Source organism: Parambassis ranga, unplaced genomic scaffold (genome assembly GCF_900634625.1).
Source record: "Parambassis ranga unplaced genomic scaffold, fParRan2.1 scaffold_21_arrow_ctg1, whole genome shotgun sequence".
Classification (NCBI taxonomy): Eukaryota; Metazoa; Chordata; class Actinopteri; family Ambassidae; genus Parambassis; species Parambassis ranga.
This window is the reverse complement of record NW_021144767.1, coordinates 7552756-7572905: the sequence shown is the minus strand read 5'-3', so window position 1 is coordinate 7572905 and position 20150 is coordinate 7552756. Positions and strand designations below refer to the sequence as shown.

The window sequence follows — 20150 nt, the reverse complement described above, 5'->3', positions numbered from 1 at the left end:
ATGAAAGAGTCCAGATGAGTGTGGGAGCAGCGCTGCAGGCCGACAGTGAAGGAGCTGCTAGCGGACTGTGTCTCTTCATGTTCAGCTCATGTGGAGCTCTGATGATCTCTGCACTTTGCTGCTGGAGAGAGTCCGCGCGCTGCGCAGCGGCTTCTCCCTCTTCTTCCTCTCAGAGATGAAGTCAGACTATCAGAGCTCCATCAGAAGCTGTTTTCCAGCTGAGCCGCATGTTGCTTCAGAGACTCAGAGGACAACCCGACATCTGCTGACGTCACTTTGTCCCAGAGTCCGGCTGTTGCAGCAGCATCAGACCCTGATGATGGTGCAGACAGACTTCTATCAGAGCTGCTCGCTGCTTCTCTCGCTGAGCAGGTTGAATAAAGTCCATCACTGTTCTGTTTGTGTCACAGCTGTTATCATGTAAACAGACACTGACAGAGCAACAACAGGGAGGCTGCTGTAAAAATCAGCTTCATGTTTCCAGTGTGAGGGCGCCCCCTGCTGGAGACGTGTCCTGGTTTAAAGGCGTGGCTTCTGTGGACTTACTTTCGTTTTGAGCTCCTGTCAGACAGACTGCAGCAGAACCAGCAGCTCCACACACGAAGGTGGAAACTTCTGGAAGTCAGGACTGATTCAGCAGGTGAGTCTGTCGATATCTGATCAATCATCAGTGTGATCACCTCATTGATCTTTGCTGCCTGTAACTGATGGATCTTTATTGTAGTAAGTCCCTGAAACGCGGAACCAACAACAAGCGTCTCTGTTGATCGTTCTCTCTGTAAAGTTCAGCAGCTTCATTTGCTCTGAAACTCAGATCGACTCGTTCAAAGCTTCAAGCGGAGAAAAGGTCGCTTTATTCTGACTTTATCAGATCAGTCTGTTTCCGGTTTGACGCGCCTGTGCTGCGCAACAGCCGCGCGCCACGTTACGTAAGTTTGGTTGGTTTAAAGTTCATGGTGCGTTCAGGTGCATCTGGTTGAATTGAGATCAGATGATTCTTATTACTAAAACTAAAACATTTATAAATGCATCAATTTGTCATGTTTTATTTTTCATGAATTCATATCGATGATTGAAACTCATCAGAAGAAACATTTTCTCTTCAAGGGTTCATAAATATGTGAATCTAATATTTGCCATGAGGAGAAGTGTGTCAGTCCTCAGAGCTCAGACAGTAGCTGCTCATGTGTTTGTCCTTTCTATAGAAAACAGTCCACAGACTGTTACAGAGGAAGGTCTCAGTGCTTCACTCAGTCTGTTCACACTGTGACAGAAACACACATGAACACATGTTCATTTATTCACATGTTCACACATGGAGAGAAGTGACAGAATTCTGAAGCAAACACTGAATGTGTGTGTGCACTGTTCCACTTACAGCATGTGACATCAATAATAACAGCATCAGAGATGTTGGTGTGTTTACAGACTCACCAAAATAAAAGCCTGAGAACCAAACCTGGTCTGAGGCTCTGATGCTAAGCTAACAGCATGATTAGCCTGTTAGCATCTACATGAAGGATCAATACCAACATGCTGACTGTGTGTTTCTGTGTCATGTTGCTGTGTTTGTGTGAAGGTGTGAGCTCTGCTATGAGTCAGTGTGAGGACAGAGAGGAGGGAGTCCCTCCCTCTAAAAGCCCTCTGTGTGGGGACCATGAGAGCCGGACCAAAGCTCAGAGGTAAGAGGACCGTCTCTGACTGTCCATGACCCTTCTCCATGTCAGAGCTCACACTCACATTATTCACACATCTGTGTGTTCAAGAACAAAGCAGCAGCACACTGCACACTCTGCTGGACCTGGACCTGGACCTGGACCTGGACCTGGACCTGGACCCGGACCTGGACCTGGACCTGGACCTGGACCTGGGCCTGGGCCTGGACCTGGACCTGGACCTGCCAGCTGTGTGTCCATGAAGAGTGATTTGTCAAAGGATCATTCCATTGATTTCAAAGCTGTTGATCCACCTGAGGGTCAAAGGTCAGAGTTAATGTCACAGCTGCAGTTTGTTTCCATCATTATTAAACATTTAAAGTGTAACATGATGTTCAGCATCATTTTTCCAGAAGAAGCTCAGAGTCAGTGTTTGTGATTCTATCAGGATCCAGGATGTGAGAGCAGACTCTGCTGGACCTGGACCCAGCTGTGTGTCCATGAAAAGTGATTGGTCGATTGATAGGCCCATTAATTTCAAAGCTGATCAGCCATCTGATGATCAAAGGTAAGAATCACTCTGGAAGTGTCTCCATGCTGTGATGAGCTCTGCTGGACTCTTGGGGTTGTATGTGTCTGTTTGCTCTGCAGGTGGTTGATGGTTTGGAGCATCTGTAGCACAGAGTAATGCATATTTACAGTGCTGCTTCAAAGTGTATGAATCATTTAAAATCTTCTATATGTCTGCATAAACATGACTTAAACATCTGCCTCACTGTACTAGAAAGGCAGCCCACTGAAACAAAGTATGGAAAGACATTTCAGTAATAAAACATTTAACCCTTGTGCGTCATTGGGGACTTTTTTGTCCATTTGGGTAATTTTTGCCTCTTTACCTGGCCACCATTTTATCTGTGTTGGTGCATATGGCACAATTTTTTGTAACAAAGACTCTCTCTAGACACATTTTAGAATTCCAATTTAAATTTTTCAAATACATCACCAGAACATGGTGAAACAAATTTACTACCCTTTTGTATCATTAGGGGACAAAAAAGTCCCCTTCCAAAAAACTGCTATAAAAAATTAACAGATTAATATTTTTTCTTACTTTTTTCTGCATAAATATGTTATAACAACTTCAGCCCTGCTCAAAACTACCAAACATTAAATCATTTTGAGGAATTTAACCCTTTAAATGCCAGTTTGATTACTTGATGTCACAGTATTTTTTTTATGAAGAAAACACAAAAAATGAGTTATTTTCCACAAAACAAAAGTTAGGTGGCTGAGGCATTATTTTATATCTGTCATGGATAGGTCAAAGATTAGCCAAAATATTGAGTTTGATGCATTATTAGTTTTTGTATTGCAGCAGTTTAAAATGGTATTTTCCACTTAGGGCCCATTAACTCCTATTATAATACTACATTTTTTAATATCATAACTATAACAACATATAACCATGCATTTCTTGATGTAAGGGTTTCATTTTTGAAAAAAATAGTTAAATTTGACATTTTCTACTGTTCAGCACTAAAATCAGCCATGAACCCATTATATTCCTATGCATAAAATCCTTGTGATTTCATCATTTTTTGTGGTTGTGTTATTGCGCTTAGTAGGCTGTTTTAAGTGTGTGTGCGTGCATGTGTGCATGCATGTGCATGTGTGTGTGGGTGTTTGCCGTTTCATGTGTTTTTGTAGTATGTATGTTGACCTTGTAAAGCTTGTAATGTCTGATGAAGTTTCTGCAGTACACTGTCACAAACAGCCACAAACGCACTCTTTGAAGTACACAAAAACATGCCCCCCCACCTCTTCCTACTGCACTTCAAGGAGGTCAATGTGGAGAAAACACAAACAGCAGTTAGCCAGCAGCACCTGGCTGCAGTCCTGGCGTCCAGACTCCTCTTTTTCTGGATGTTTCACTTCCCTGAATCTCTCTAGCAGTTACAGGCAGCATCATTTCATATTTCGATAAGGTTCATTTGGTCTTCACCTATTTATGAACTATGATAGAATTCATGTGACTTCTGAGGAAGACTGCAGGAAGTAGTCGAAACATGTCAAGGTAAAACACAAGAAACACTGGTCTGACTAAAAAGAATTCTATCATAGCATCATTTCATCCTGAGTACCATCTACAGCAGTAGCAGTATTATTTGTCTGACATGTTGTTGCCTTTTCTGCTCCCTCCCCACACACAGTGGACCTGAGGAGATTCCTAACAAAGACACGGAGAGTTAGAGTTGTTTTCAGCATTAACCCATATTGTAATGAGGCCAGGTTAGCCCCTGTTAGCCTGCTAGCTTCAGCCTCGCCTAGCCAGTGCACAGCCACCTACTCCTATTCTTATTAGGGATGCACAATAACTGTTTTTTACAACCGATAACAATAACCGATAACTTCCTGCTTCTTGTAGCCGATACCGATAACAAACAACAATAGTTCCAATTCTTCAAATGAACCTTTATTGTTATTTCAAGTTAGTAAAACTCTGTTAACAATAAAATAAAGGGTTCTACAGAACCAAAAGCCTATGGCTGCTTTAATTCACAATAGACCAAGGATTTCCAGTTACTTTTCAGTTACTTCTCTGAAATCAAAATGAAATGTGTCAAATCAGTGTCAACGTTAACCCAGTCATTAACAAGTGCATGATATAATACAAAAATAAAGCTTTCAGACATAAATGTAATGCACTAAAATCAAACATGTAATTGATAAATTTCGGTTTCTTTTATCATCAATCACATGTGCAGCAGCAGAAAACAAGCGCTCGTTGTCAACGCCAGTGCACGGGGCAGAGAGGTATTTACGTGCAAGATGGGCAGGGGTTGGAAAACGGGACTTGTTGCTTCTCCAGTCTGGGCCCAGCGTTCTTGTCTCTAGTCAGCTGTTCACACGGATCGACTAGTGTCCATTGGTTTGCGCTCAGAGTTGCAGGTAGCTGATAATCTACTCCATAGACTGAGAGCGCTCGCTTTTGGTGCTCCTCAGCATGTAAAACGTGCTGTTCCATCGCGTGGATATGTCTGGCTGCAGCCGTGCTGTTTTCACTCCTAGTCGTGTCTGCAACTCCGCCAGACGGGAGGTAGCGACTTGGGAGAGGTTTTTTCGCCCAATTGACACACACTCAGATATACTCCTTTGGCTCAGCAAAGCCTCGTTTACAGCCAGCTGTAAACTTCCGCAGAACAACAATTTGCGCAAATTGCAAATGCATCGTCTCTGTCTGAAACAGTGAAAAAGTCAGTTTGTTACCAAACCGCTATAAAAACAAAGAAGAAGAAGAGGGCCGAGGTTAGAAGGGCAACAGCCAATGGCAATGGGATTTGCCAGTTTTTTGTCCCTGTAAATGAGAGAAGGCCTCAGATATGGAGGCTGTTAGTGTAGTAGCACCAGTATGTTTGACAAAACTGTTTCACTTGGAATTAGTTTCTGTTTGTCACCGAGTTTTTGTTGAATCTGTCTCTGAAACAGTCATTAAGTGGCCTATGCCACTGGATTCAACTGAACTCTTAAAGCTGTGCTGGCAGCCATTAAAGCAGAATATGTGAAGAAGAACAAATTACACATTTCAGTCAGTCAGGTTTCAGTTTCTTTCATCTGAAATAAAGGCCTTCAATGTATTTGCCTGGGACTACTTTTATTCATGGTAACAGAGCTAGCTGTGCCCCAGGTAAACATTTCCTGCATTGAAAACTGACAATAGATATTACTGAAACACATGAACATGTGGACATAGGGGAAGCTAATAAGACACAAGCTAGACATCAGCTCAGACCTTTGACTTGGAGGAAATGTGAACAGCTGGACCTCAGGGACTTTAATTGAACCCCCCTGGTCTAAATCAATGTGAACATATGATGACAGTGGAAGTGGAATGGAACTCTTAAAGCTGTGCTTCAGTCATTAAAGCAGCAGCAACAGGTTCAACATGAGCTGGATGTGTGGAGTTGGGATAGTTTTCAGTTTTAATACAACAATGCTTGTTTGTCACCAGTCTGTTGACTGTTGTGTATCTGTTTAAAGTGAAAACACATCAAAACACTTAGTGAAGTGATTGTGTTGTTAAATGCTGATGTTTCTGTCACAGACTGCAGCAACCCAGTGTTCAGACTCCTGCTCAGGACGCCATATTTATGGTGAGTACAAACAGCTTCTAACTACAACACAACAGTCCTGGTGCTCTACAGAGACCCAGAGCCTGACCCCTGAGCAAGCATTCACAGAGACAGAACTGTGGTAGTAATACTTATAACTACAGCAGCTGTGCATACACAACACTTCATATCTAATGTTGTAGATTCAAGTAATACATGTATGAACATAAGCTGTAATATCATGAAACACTAAACTGTTATTCTGCTCCTCAAAGTCTGAGAGTTTATACTCTGTTGTTCTGTTCCAGCTGCTGGAGGAGAACATTGTCAGGTTTGTGAAGGATGAGCTGAAGAAGATCCAGAAGCTCCTGAGTCCAGATTACCCAGAATGCTCAGAGAGTCAGAGGGAGGATGAGGAGGATGAAGAGCAGAGGAGCAGCAGAGAGTCATTAGTGCAGATCACAGTGCACTTCCTGAGGAGGATGAAGCAGGAGGAGCTGGCTGAGCGTCTGCAGAGCAGTAAGAGGATTTGAAGAGCTTTAACATGATGGAAAGAGGAAATGAAGTTTACATTTACACACTCTGCTGTTAATATGATGCAGACATCTGTGAATTCTTCTGACTGAAAACACAAACTGTTTGTCTACAACTGATGAACAGATTTCATGGAGACAGAAAATATTTATTTGACACATTTATTGTAGCGTTCACTTATTAATGACATTTATTGTTTGTTTAGGAACTCCTGCTGCAGAGTGTGGACGTAAACTCAAGTCTAACCTGAGGAAGAAGTTCCAGTGTGTGTTTGAGGGGATCGCTAAAGCAGGAGAGCCGACCCTTCTGAACCAGATCTACACAGAGCTCTACATCACAGAGGGGGGGACTGCAGAGGTCAATGAGGAACATGAGGTCAGACAGATTGAAGCAGCATCCAGGAAAGCACACAGACCAGAAACAAGCATCAGACCAGAAGGCATCTTTAAAGGCTCACCTGGAAGACAGGAACCAATCAGAACAGTGATGACAAAGGGAGTGGCTGGCATCGGGAAAACAGTCCTAACACAGAAGTTCACTCTGGACTGGGCTGAAGACAAAGCCAACCAGGACATCCAGTTCACATTTCCATTCACTTTCAGAGAGCTGAATGTGCTGAAAGAGAGAAAGTTCAGCTTGGTGGAACTTGTTCATCACTTCTTCACTGAAACCAAAGAAGCAGGAATCTGCAGCTTTCAGCACCTCCAGGTGGTCTTCATCTTTGATGGTCTGGATGAGTGTCGACTTCCTCTGGACTTCCACAACAATGAGACCCTGACTGATGTCACAGAGTCCACCTCAGTGGATGTGCTGCTGACAAACCTCATCGGGGGGAAGCTGCTTCCCTCTGCTCGTCTCTGGATAACCACACGACCTGCAGCAGCCAATCAGATCCCTCCTGACTGTGTGGACGTGGTGACAGAGGTCAGAGGGTTCACCGACCCACAGAAGGAGGAGTACTTCAGGAAGAGGTTCAGAGAGGAGGAGCAGGCCAGCAGGATCATCTCCCACATCAAGACATCACGAAGCCTCCACATCATGTGCCACATCCCGGTCTTCTGCTGGATCACTGCTACAGTCCTGGAGGACATGTTGGAAACCAGAGAGGGAGCAGAGCTGCCCAAGACCCTGACTGAGATGTACATCCACTTCCTGGTGGTTCAGACCAAAGTGAAGAAGATCAAGTATGATGGAGGAGCTGAAACAGATCCACAGTGGAGTCCAGAGAGCAAGGAGATGACCCAGTCTCTGGGAAAACTGGCTTTTGATCAGCTGCAGAAAGGAAACCTGATCTTCTATGAGTCAGACCTGACAGAGTGTGGCATCGATATCAGAGCAGCCTCAGTGTACTCAGGAGTGTTCACACAGATCTTTAAAGAGGAGAGAGGCCTGTACCAGGACAAGGTGTTCTGCTTCATCCATCTGAGTGTTCAGGAGTTTCTGGCTGCTCTTCATGTCCATCTGACCTTCAGCAGCTCTGCTGTCAACCTGCTGGAACAACAACAAACAACATCTGTGGAGTCTGAAGGCTTTAGAAACAAACCTGAACTAAAACACCTCCACCAGAGTGCTGTGGACAAGTCCTTACAGAGTCCAAATGGTCACCTGGACTTGTTCCTCCGCTTCCTCCTGGGCCTTTCACTGGAGACCAATCAGACTCTTCTACGGGGCCTGCTGACACAGACAGGAAGTAGCTCACAGACCAATCAGGAAACAGTCCAGTACATCAAGGAGAAAATCAGTGATAATGTGTCTGCAGAGAGAAGCATCAATCTGTTCCACTGTCTGAATGAACTGAATGATCGTTCTCTAGTGGAGGAGATCCAATGGTCCCTGAGATCAGGATGTCTCTCCACAGATAAACTGTCTCCTGCTCAGTGGTCAGCTCTGGGCTTCATCTTACTGTCATCAGAAGAAGATCTGGAGGTGTTTGACCTGAAGAAATACTCTGCTTCAGAGGAGGCTCTTCTGAGGCTGCTGCCAGTGGTCAAAGCCTCCAACAAAGTTCTGTAGGTGGATTTATGAACCATTTCAAACATGGTTGATTTTTATATGAACAACAAAACATTGACTTTGTGTTCAATCTTTTTTTTCTCAGGCTGAGCAGCTGTAACCTCTCAGAGAGAAGCTGTGAAGCTCTGTCCTCAGTCCTCAGCTCCCAGTCCTCTAGTCTGAGAGAGCTGGATCTGAATAATAATGACCTGCAGGATTCAGGAGTGAAGCTTCTTTGTGCTGGACTGGAGAGTGCTCATTGTGGTCTGAAATCACTGAGGTCAGGTTCTGGTTGTTGATCATTTAAATGCATACCTTAACATTATGTTTGAAGCTTGTCTACATGCAGTTCATGTGTTGACATGTGGAGGCTTTCGGATTGACACTAATGTGCACTGAATTCTACACAAGTAAGAAGTAGGGGTGGGCGAATCGATCTAAATATCGATAGTATCAATGTCTAGGTAGCTTATTTAAAGAAGTGAAAGTTTAGATTGAGTAATCTGCAGCATTATTTAATGGTGTCTTTCTGAGTGTGGTGATAAGATTTTAGCAAAATGAGTAAACTGTGACCATATATTACTCAAATTCCAAAATATATCTAATAACAAATTATATAAGTTTATATATGTTTTTCAATATTGTTGTAAAAATAAACCAGTCACTGCATGCTGTTAGTTCGCTGTTGTTGCTGTAATGCCGGTGGTTTCTTCCTGACGCGTCAGTGCAGTGTGAAGTGCATATTTATTCTAACATCGCCATGTCGCCAAATACATCATGACGGTCGGAAAACTGTGAAAAACTGTGAAAAACTGTGCTTCCTCCAGCCAACCCCCCCCCCCCCCCCCCCCCCCCAAGTGATTACTTCCTTCCCTTCTTATACCTCCCCAACACCACATGCTCCACCTCCTGGTCAAACAGAGAACTGACATATTTCAATTGAGACAGGTCTACCACAGCGGCTCTAATGATGCTTAATATAACTATGCTTTTGTGATAAACGTTGAAGAATCTTGATTCTTTATATATAGGCTAGGTTGCAGGCAGGTTTTAAACTTTTAAAAAATTATCTTCATTATTTTATTTCACCTAGATTATTCACAAACAGCCATGGCTGTCACAAGGAGCATCACTGGCATGATTGTGAAGTTATAGTTTCATACAAGTTATAAGATAAGATTCTGAAGAATCCTTTATTAGTCCCTTGCAGGGGAAATTCACAGTGTTACAACAGCAACAGCACACGTAAGAAGAGCAAAATATAAAAAATAAATAGAAATAAACACAAGGTGAATGAATGTTTGATTAATTAACAGAATAATGTGACTAACAGAATATAACAGAATACATACACATATACAGTTCTGCACTTTTGTTTGCAGCTTGATTGACTTAACAAATGTTTCTTGTGTGTTATTCTCCTAATTATGATCAACTGATTAAATTTCTAATTAAAAGAAACGGTACTGGTATCAGCAATACTGGCCCTGTATTTACTAGATATCGGATAGATGCTGGAATTTTCAGGATCGCCCATCTCTAGTAAAAACACCTTGATTTTCATTATTTAGAACAAATTTTGTAACTGGTTATTGATGCATTTATTCATTCGCTCATTCAGTCATTCACTAATGTGTCAGTAAGGATTCATTTGCATTTATTTCAGACTGAGCAGCTGTAACCTCTCAGAGAGAAGCTGTGAAGCTCTGTCCTCAGTCCTCAGCTCCCAGTCCTCTAGTCTGAGAGAGCTGGACCTGGATAATAATGACCTGCAGGATTCAGGAGTGAAGCAGCTGTTTCGTGGACTGGAGACTCCAGACTGTGGACTGAAGACTCTCAGGTCAGGATCCAGCTTTTTGATGATCTGTGTTACGTTAATGACTGTTATGTGTGTCTCTTTGTTTTCTGTGCAGGTTCCCATGTGCACTTCTGGTGAACCAAGTGGATCATCAACAGCTGAGTCCACTTGGTTCACCAGAAGTGCACATGGGAACCTGCACAGAAAACAAAGAGACACACATAACAGACATACACACACAACAAACCAGTACCAGCACATAACAATCAGTTAAATTCTGCTTCATGTTCATGTTGAAGATCTGTTGGATTTTCCTTCTTTCTTCTTGAGTTCATGACATGTTTTGTACCTCCAGTCTGTCAGGTTGTCTGATCACACAGGAGGGCTGTGCTTCTCTGGCCTCGGCTCTGACCTCCAACCCCTCCTATCTGAGAGAGCTGGACCTGAGCTACAATCATCCAGGAGACTCAGGAGTGGAGCTGCTGTCTGCTTTACTCAACAGTCCAGATTGTAGTCTGAAGACTCTCAGGTACACAGAGACCACAGAGCATGAGTCCTCCTCAGTCTGTCAGTTTAGCTCATATATCCACAGCTGTTGATGGATGGACTGAAACTGCAGAGAAGAAATAATCACTGATCCCTGATGTTCATCTTCCTCCATCATTTAGTGTCCATCATGTTAACTTCACTTTTCTTTATACACGTTCTTCATGTCAAAATACAAACAGACTGATTTTCAGTCACACTTAGTGCAGATCAAATACAAAATGATGCCCTACTTATTAATGTCCTCAGCTGTAAGAACCACTGAATTATTTCCACAAACAAATGTTCCTGAAACAATCCATATGTGAAGCTTCAGAGGAGACAACAACACAATGGTAGAAGGAGGAGTTCCTTCAGTCAGAGACAGAGAGCAGGGAGACACTACAATATTATCACTGTAAAAACTACACACAGACATGAGTGAATGTATTTATTTGAAGTGTGTCAGAAACTCTTCCATCCATGACACATGTGAACCAGGCTTGTGTTTGCATATAGAGTGAAAGGAACAAACAGTCAGAGACAGTGTGGCTTGTTTGCTGCTTTGGATAAATGCACAATGCTGAGATCAAACCTACACTGTTGCTGCATGAAGAGGATTTTACAGTAAAGCACTGACAGAGAGCAATATTTCACAGAATGGAGGACATGAATAAACACAGAGCAGATCAGGAGAGACTCTTCTGGAGTCGACACAGATGAGTTTCAGTCTGTTTGTGTGTCTCTGACAAACTGAGGAACTCTGCTTCATGTTGATCAGCAGTTTGGACTCATGTTGGTTAGAAAATCATTCTGACTGTGTTTCTTCCTGCAGGGTGGAGCATGGTGGAGAGCAGTGGTTAAAACCTGGGCTGAGGAAGTGTAAGTTTGACTCAGTCTTTCCTCATGTTATTGTGCATGAGTCAGTGTTCTATCAGTCCATCAGAGCTGTTGTAGCGCAGCCTCGGCGGTTGGATTTCTTTGGTGTTTACTGGAGTTTATTACTCCCCAGCAGGAGTTTTAGGTTCCAGCTTTGTCATTGGTTTTCCTTTTTTCTCTTGTTAGGGAGCTTTAGTGTGTTGTAGTGTCTCTGTGTTTGTTTGGGCACTGCTCAGCTCTGAGTTCATGAACTGCAGCCTAACACTGAAACCAGCCTGTGTAGCTGCCGATCTGAGAGTGGGGACGAGTGGGGAGGTGCAGACATGCTGTGTGTGGGTTTCCCCTCAGCCTGGGACATAACAGACAACCAAAGCAGACAAAAGACAAAATCCAATAAGAGACCACAAAGGGTTGAAAAGGTCCAAACACAGGAATAAACAGCTCCACAGTCCAAAAGCAGGCAGGACTCAGACACAAAGAATCTCATCCAAAGGGTCAGACTGGACTGATGGACTGAAGAGTGAAGACACTGAGACACTGAGCTGTGAGCAGCATTATTAGGGTTAGGGCGAGAAACGCCACTGTTTAAGAAAACGAGTTACCACCAAAATAAGTTTCACACGGGGTCTCTATTTAAAGCTTTTAATCAATTAGTAACAAAACACGTTATCCGCCATGTTTCCCTGTACCGCTTCTTCCCTTTTTTCCCAATCTGCTACAAACGCCCTGATTTTCAGCACAATGCAGCATTTCCATTCAACCAATCACAGGGCAGCTTTCCAACTGTCATGGCGGAGCCCTGTCAGTAGATAGAAAGTATGTCCAGGCATCTTTTAAATGAGTGTTTTAGCTGTGTGACATGAATAACTTTGACAGTATCCATGAGGCAGTCCTCTTTTCTTCCATGGGAAAAAAGCGGAAGCCTTCCATACAGAATCCCGAAACTCAGCTGGAGGGAAAATACCGGCCACTTCCTGTTCACATATTAAAGAGAAAAACTTTTGTTTTTCATGCGGATCAACTGACAGCCGGCGAAATAATATTATTAGAAATACATATATAAATACATAAAATGAGTTTTTTTGATGAAATGGATTTATAGCTTTTTGGGTGGAAAAAAGATTTGATTGTTTAATAAATGTTTAAATTCAAAATATAGATTAGATTTTTTGATGTTATGACAAACTCATGATGATATATTACAGTTTGAAACATAAACTAGAAGTTTCATATAAACCCTTTTTGGGAAAGAAAACACTTTTTTCTGGATTTATAGCGTTTTGGAAGCAATCTCTTCACTTGTTAGGCGGGACAGCCGAACCCAGTTAAACAAGCTTTTACTGACAGCTCTGAACAGACCACATTAACTTATCATTCATTTTAGTGCAGCCGCCACAACTTCCATTTCACAAACCATTTTTTAATCTTCATTTATTATATTTCCTTTTATTTTGCTTTGTGCTTTGGTTTCATTCTGTAACACTGGACTTATTTTTATGAAGGTTTGAACTCTGACAGTGTTTGAACAGAGAGAAAGGAGTATAAAGTGTGTAGTGAGGGGTTCACAGCCTTAAAGCATCTAGAATAACTGTAAAAAATAAAGCCCATCACTTCACGGATTTCACCTTTTGCGGGTTGTTTTTGGAACGTAACCCCGCGATTAACGAGGGACCTCTGATGAGAAGGAAGAGACTGGGCTCTCAGCTGCAGTAAAGGGGGCAGGTCTGGCTCCAACACAGGTTTCAATGTGCAAGATGTCTTGCCCTCACATTCTTCTTCCATTTCCACTTGTCCTGAAACTTCGGCCTTCGCTGTCAACCTTCCTTTTCTTACTTACACTTGCCATTTTAGAAATGGGCAATAAAAACACAGATCACTGGCAAACAGGGTGGTGAGAGTTTGACCATGTTTGCTGCCATCTTGTGGTGAAATGTTAAATATATATAAATAATCATTTTTAAACGTGTGATTTCATCCTGTGGACAACAGTACTGGTGGCATATTATGACATTATTGATTTTATGACAGAGGCTTCGGCCCAGTGAACATATGAACTGGACTTTTGGTCTGTTCTACAGGAAGAACCCTCAATGATAATGCACCAACAATCCCAACCAAAGAAAGGAACATAAGGACAGAAGAACTAAACAGGAAAGAAAATAGAAATAACTATTGTATATATAACCTAGAAAATTTCACAAGACATTTTGAGTGGGCCAATGCGCGCTCACCCACACTCTGCTGCCGGTCCGCCCCATTATATACCACCAAACCCTAATGCATGTTAAAACATGTATAAGTGTTTTATTTTGAAAATCTACACGTCAGCATATCCTGTTATTGTGCAGGGTCTTTTATTTTGAAAATCCATGTTTGTGTGTTGGCAGGTGTGTATAGTGTGTGTCTGCATATTTCTGGGTGGCTTGTATGTAGTTTACCAGGCCTAGTAAGGTCTGTAATGATTTGGAGGCTTTTATTTTGAAAATCTGTGTGTGTATGTGTGTGTGTTTGTGTCTGCCTCTGTATGGATCAATACAGTGAAGTTACATTTGTTTGAATGAACCCAATGCATTGTTAATGGGAGCGGCCATCTTTGATGATGTAATCAGAGAAGTCAGTCAGAGCACCTGTGGAGGTTACCATGGAAACGGCTCCCTCAGTTTTCAGCTTCCTCCCTGGTTTTGTGACTTTTGCCTTTTTCCTCTCTCTCCCCATTCACCGTCTATGTCGTTCGCCCACTGTTTTTTGCGATTTACGTGAAAACCGTACGTCGGAACGGAAAGAAAAGTCATTGCACAGGTGTCCCGGTACAGCCGGACGTCCTGTAAAAGTTTCAGGTCGCTCACATTAAAGCTGTGGGACTAGTTCTTCTGAAAATGTGTCCAGAAGAAGGAGAATAATACAGAAGCGGAATAAGTATTTACAATAGTAACAGTGGAACAATATCAGGATAGATCAGGAGGTCTGAGTCTGGTCTTTCAGTCCAGATCCTCCTCCAGACTCTGATGAAGGAGCTTTTGGATGATGCTCTTTATCCAATGATACAGTTGATGCTGCTGTTCTTCTCATGTTCTAAATGTGTCGTCTGTCTTTACTCACATTGCTGCAAATATCCAGTTTGTGTTTGAACACAAAGCTGATAGTTGTGTGTTTGTTCATTCAAACATTAGTGACAAAAAGTCTGATGATAAACTTTGTATGAATGAACAACACATCAGTCAGTAAAGACAGAATGAAGCCATCAGATGTGTCAGATGATAAACTGCAGCTGTGTCTTTTTCTCTCCATCAGATTTCTGTCAACTTGAAGTCGACACAAACTCAGTGAACACAAACCTCAAACTGTCTGACAACAACAGGAAGGTGACACGTGTGAGAGAGGAGGAGCCATATCCTGATCATCCAGACAGATTTGATGAGTGGGATCAGCTGCTGTGTAGAAATGTTCTGACTGGTCGCTGTTACTGGGAGGTCGAGAGGAGAGGATGGGTTTATATATCAGTGAGTTACAGAAGAATCAGAAGGAAAGGAAACAGTGATGACTGCATGTTTGGAGGAAACAATCAGTCCTGGAGTCTGAGCTGCTCTGGTCATGGTTACTCTGTCTGTCACAATAACAGAGTAACATTCATCTCCTCCTCCTCTGTCTCTGACAGAGCAGCAGTGTATGTGGACTGTCCTGCTGGCACTCTGTCCTTCTACAGAGTCTCCTCTGACACACTGATCCACCTCCACACCTTCAGCACCACATTCACTCAGCCTCTACATGCTGGGTTCTGGTTGGATTCTGGTTCCTCAGTGAGTCTGTGCTGTGTGTAGAAGCAGAGTGTGTGGAAGTGACAGCAGCTTCAACTTTGTGCTTTAAATGTTGATGATGTTTCACTTTCATTTGAATCACTGACTGTGATTTCAGGTCAGAACATGTTTTTGTCTTAGAAGCAGTGAAATGAAGAATGTGAAGCTGAATTTATGATCATGAACTTTGACATGTCCTCACAAATGAAACCCTTACATTAAGAAATGCATGATTCCATGTTGTTATGGCTCTGATATTAAAATGTAGTATTATAATAGGAGTTAATGGACCTAAGTGGAAAACACCATTTAAAACTGCTGCAATACAAACACTAATAACTCCAACTCAATATTTTGGATAAACTTTGACATGACAGATATAAAATAATGCCTGAGCCTCCCAACTTGTAAAATGACTTGTTTTGTGCATTTTACATGAAATATTTGCATCATGCAATCTAACTGGCATTTAAAGCGTTAAACTCCTCCAATGATTTCATGTTTGGTAGTTCTGAGCAGTCCTGAAGTTGTTCCACATATTTATGCAGAAAAATATGAATCTGTTAAGTTTTTAGAGCGGTTTTTAGAAGCGGACATTTTTGTCCCTGATGACACAAATGGGACAGTCTGGCCTTCAAATCACTTCCTGATTGTGGCGCGACGTCATAAATTTTGCCCCAGGAAAAACAAAAGCAGCGACAGCGACACAACACGGACTACACAACAAGTGGGACAACAGTGTGGATTTAGAAATTTGGATTTTTTTAATATATTTATTTGTTGTTGGAGGAAGAGGAGAGGCGGCTCCAGCGGCAGCAAAACCGGTGACGGCTCATTTTCTTCAGGCTGGGAGAGCGCAGTGGGGAGGTGACGGTAAGCTGCTGTTTAACCATATTATTGATCATAATTAATATACCAGTTACTGAGCAAACGCTAGATATATAACCAGTAGATAGACAAATATGATTAAATGTAATTTACCATACTGTATGGTGGATGGGACAGGTCTAGTAATCCAGATGTGTACATCATAACTGCGAGCCTAAAACATACATGCAGACTGCATAAGAGTGGAATAAACAGATGATATACATTTACAGCCAGGTACTGTGACAGAATTGTTACATCACTTTATACATTTATTCATTCATTCATTCATATTTATACAAGATTTACAGAAATCACGAATCACAAGGGATGGTGTAGTCGGCCATGTTGGAAAGACCAGAGAGCACACAGCAGCTCAGAGCGATGCGGTCGACGTCCATGTCGCAGGCCTGAGACCACTCATTCGTCTCACTGTCATAGTACTCAACATTAGAGGTGGTGGTGTTGAAGCCATTGTTGCCCCCGACAACAAAGAGCCGGTCCTCAACTACTTCGATGCCAAAGTTGCAGCGGGGGGTCATCATGGAGGACACGTTGTGCCAGGTGTTGGTGTGAGGGTTGTAGACCTCAGCGGTCTGCAGAAAGGCTGTTCCATCAGAGCCACCAACCTTTGGAGTCAAAGATGAGAAGAAGATGCATCACTTATCAATTCAATTGTCACATAAAAAACTAGCTGCTTTAAAGCGCTGATGAAAGCTGGTCACACATTTCTTTCATGCACTTACTGCATAAACATGGTTGTTGTATGCACTGACTCCTAGTCCACTGCGCCGGCTGCTCATGGGAGAGATCAGGGTCCACTGGTTGGTCTCTGGGTTGTAGCACTCTGCTGTTTGCAGGAACTCATTCTCGTCATATCCACCACATATGTAGATCTGAATACAAAAAGGGGGGGTGGGGGTGGACAATAAGAAATTGTCATTTTTGTTGGCTCAAACTGGCAGCAGTGTTTAGTAAACAGATCTTTCTGTTCTCTGGTATGTTCCATTGTGTTCCACCCACCTTGCCGTTGAGTGCTGTGCAGCTGGCGTCGCTCCTCTGCTCATGCATGGGTGCAGTTTGAAGCCACTGGTTGGTTTCTGGCTGGTAGAACTCAGCACTGCTGAGACTTGTGTGCCCATCATAGCCTCCCATGGCATAGATGCACCCGTTCAACACAGTCACACTCACATAATTGCGGCGATAGTGCATCGGTGCCACCTCTTGCCACGTCCGTGTGCTCAGGCCAAACCTGCACACACTATTGGTGGGCATCAAAATCCGGGCAAAGCCACCAACACAGTAGACATACCCACCGAGGTAGGCTGCACCATGACAGGCACGAGGAGGCTCAGAAAGGTTTGTTATGTTCATCCAGTGATTTGCACGGACGTCAAATGCCTCGATTACATTAGTTAGATCCATGCTGCTGTTCCAGCCTCCAATGGCCAATAGGATGGCAGAAGGCAGACGAGGCCGACCGAGGATTCTGTCTTTGCATTTGATGACCTCAGAGACCATGGCCTGGCACCTCAAGTTGTCTGTCACCAGCTTATTGGACAGCACGTGACTCTGTATGTACTCTGTAGGCATCATGCTCAGCCTGACCTACAACAATACAGAGAATAAAGAGGATATAACTTAACAGACTGTGTCCGAATAAATAAAAATACATAAAAAAATCATGGTTCCTAATAAAGAACAACACCATAAATACAACAAGTAAAACAAAATAATGGTCAGTTATTTGAAATGCTATTAGCAACCGGAACAAACGAGGCCTTCATTCTCTTTGTTCTACATCGTGGCAGTCAGTCAGGATCAGTGGTGGAAAGTAACTAAGTATTTGTACTTTGTTACTGTACTTAAGTAAATTTTTAAGTATTTATACTTTACTAAAGTAAAAATAATATTACATACTTTATACTTTTACTCCATGTTGCAGCTGTTACCTGTACTTTCTCCTCCACTACATTTCTACAGTGTCTGTAGTTACTTGTTCCATGTGATGGACACAGTGCTGGACTGATGTGAGGTCAGACTCTGCATGAAGGTGGTGTCACGCTGCCAGCTGTGTTTCTATAATGAGCCGCAGTCATGATGCCGGTGCTCTGGCTCAGTTAGCTAACTAGTTACGTTACTGTCTGCTGCTGTCTGCTAACACAGGTCCATCCATTAATGTCTGATTAACATAAATTATAACATGAATCTACAGCAGGAATACTGACACAGTAAAAATGCTGAATACCTGTTTGTTATCAGCAGCCTCTCTGTTCACTTGATGCCCACAGCCTGCCTCATGACACACAGACCTGTCCATAGCTGCTTCTGGACTGAACATGTACATTAACTACACAGGGTCCATTTTAATTTAAAGATGATTTGTTTGATTATTTTAACCTGTTCAGATCCTTTGCAATGGAAATCAATAATATATATTCAGTGTGTGAGTACTTTTACTTTTGATAATTTAAGTACATTTAAAAGTACTTAAGACTTTTACTTAAGTAGGATTGTTGATGGAGCACTTCTACTTTTACTTGAGTATATATATTGCTGGGTATTTGTACATTTACTTGAGTACAAAGCTTCAGTACTTCCTCCACCACTGGTCAGGATGGACTGAGCCATCTTAAAAGTCTTATCTTTAATATATTTTTTTCATTACTCTCATTACTCTCCTCCCTTCATCTATCATAGTATCATTATCAGCTTATTGATTTTCTGAGTTGCATTAACCTGCACACAAAGCTTATGCAAATAGGCAGCATTACATGTACATGTTCCTTATTGGTTTATGTACTTGTACTAATAATAATCCATCCGTCCATCTTCAACCACTTATCCGGGGCCGGGTCGAGGGGGCAGCAGTCTAAGCAGGGACACCCAGACTTCCCTCTCACCAGACACTTCCTCTAGCTTCTCTGGGGGAATCCCGAGGCGTTCCCAGGCCAGCCGAGAGACATAGTCTCTCCACTGCGTCCTGGGTCTTCCCCGGGGCCTCCAGGATGATTTGTATAAATTCTCCATTTTCAGAGTCACCCAGAAGACCAGCATGCACATGAGCACAATGCGTCACTCAGGTAGTCTGTGTTGCTTTCTATTATCACTCATGAGAATAGATGATATTGCACCTTCTGGCCAATAAAATGGTAAAGGATGGCTGTACTGGCCCTCATCATGACATGGAGCACATCTAATAACTGATAACCCTCTATTGGGCTGAGGTTGGCTTCAGTCACTGTCTTGAAATAGATTAACCTATAAAGTGAAAATTATAATGTATAATATAAAGTACCTCTGACAAGAGAAGATCTGCGTATCCTTCTCGTTCCTGAGGTTCATGTGTGATCCACCGAATGATGGCCTCAAACACAGCTGCCTCCTGTCTCACATTGAGGTTGTCATAGCTGATGATGTCACTGACATCCTGGGCCGAGAGCTGCAGGAACTCTTCACTGAAAGCTACATCCTCAAAGTGACTGAGGACATAGTGGAAAGCCTTGAGGTGCAGTTCAGGGGCATGGTAGGTTTTTGTGAACTGCCAGTGGAAAGCCTTGAGGTGCAGTTCAGGGGCATGGTAGGTTTTTGTGAACTGCCAGATGCCGATGCAGTTGTCTGGGCAGAGTGTCTTTTCAAAAAAGTTGCAGCATATTTGCACCAGCTTCACTATATTGAGGTAATCCGCTGCCATGAAAAGCCTCCGTGCATTGGACTCTGTCACGTTAACAGAGCCGGTGTATGCAAACACAATGATGAGCTCCATCATGTCTGAGGATAGGTCAGGAATAATGTAGACTTTCTTGTCAGGTTCAGACCAGCGTGTGAAGAGAGCGAAAAGAGTGAAAGTTCCACAACATTATACACCACTTTGATGCATTTCAGTTTTTAAAATAGATACTAAAATTAGTCACAAGTCACTGGTGGATTTACGGGTAACTATATTCAACAGTCTAGTTAAAGGTCTAAATCTGCTTGCTGTAACATTATCTAATTC

At 42.6% G+C, this 20150-nt stretch overlaps 1 protein-coding gene across 1 annotated transcript; it reads left to right on the top strand.

Annotated features, from left to right (window-relative positions):
- The first annotated feature begins 4689 nt into the window (after nt 1-4689).
- Nucleotides 4690-17459, top strand: LOC114429896 (NACHT, LRR and PYD domains-containing protein 12-like). Its single transcript, XM_028398506.1, has 8 exons — nt 4690-4752; nt 6082-6283; nt 6504-8307; nt 8397-8570; nt 9957-10130; nt 11449-11495; nt 14784-15289; nt 17361-17459. The coding sequence occupies exons 1-8, from the start codon at nt 4690-4692 to the stop codon at nt 17457-17459; spliced, it is 3069 nt and encodes a 1022-aa protein (XP_028254307.1).
- Nucleotides 17460-20150: the final 2691 nt, after the last annotated feature.

Coding starts and splice junctions, on each gene's coding strand:
- LOC114429896 (XM_028398506.1), top strand. CDS start 4,690: ATGTCTGGCTGCAGCCGTGCTGTTTTCACTCCTAGTCGTGTCTGCAAC. Junction 4,753..6,081: donor GCAACTCCGCCAGACGGGAG/GTAGCGACTTGG, acceptor CAGCTGCTGGAG/GAGAACATTGTCAGGTTTGT. Junction 6,284..6,503: donor GGCTGAGCGTCTGCAGAGCA/GTAAGAGGATTT, acceptor TTGTTTGTTTAG/GAACTCCTGCTGCAGAGTGT.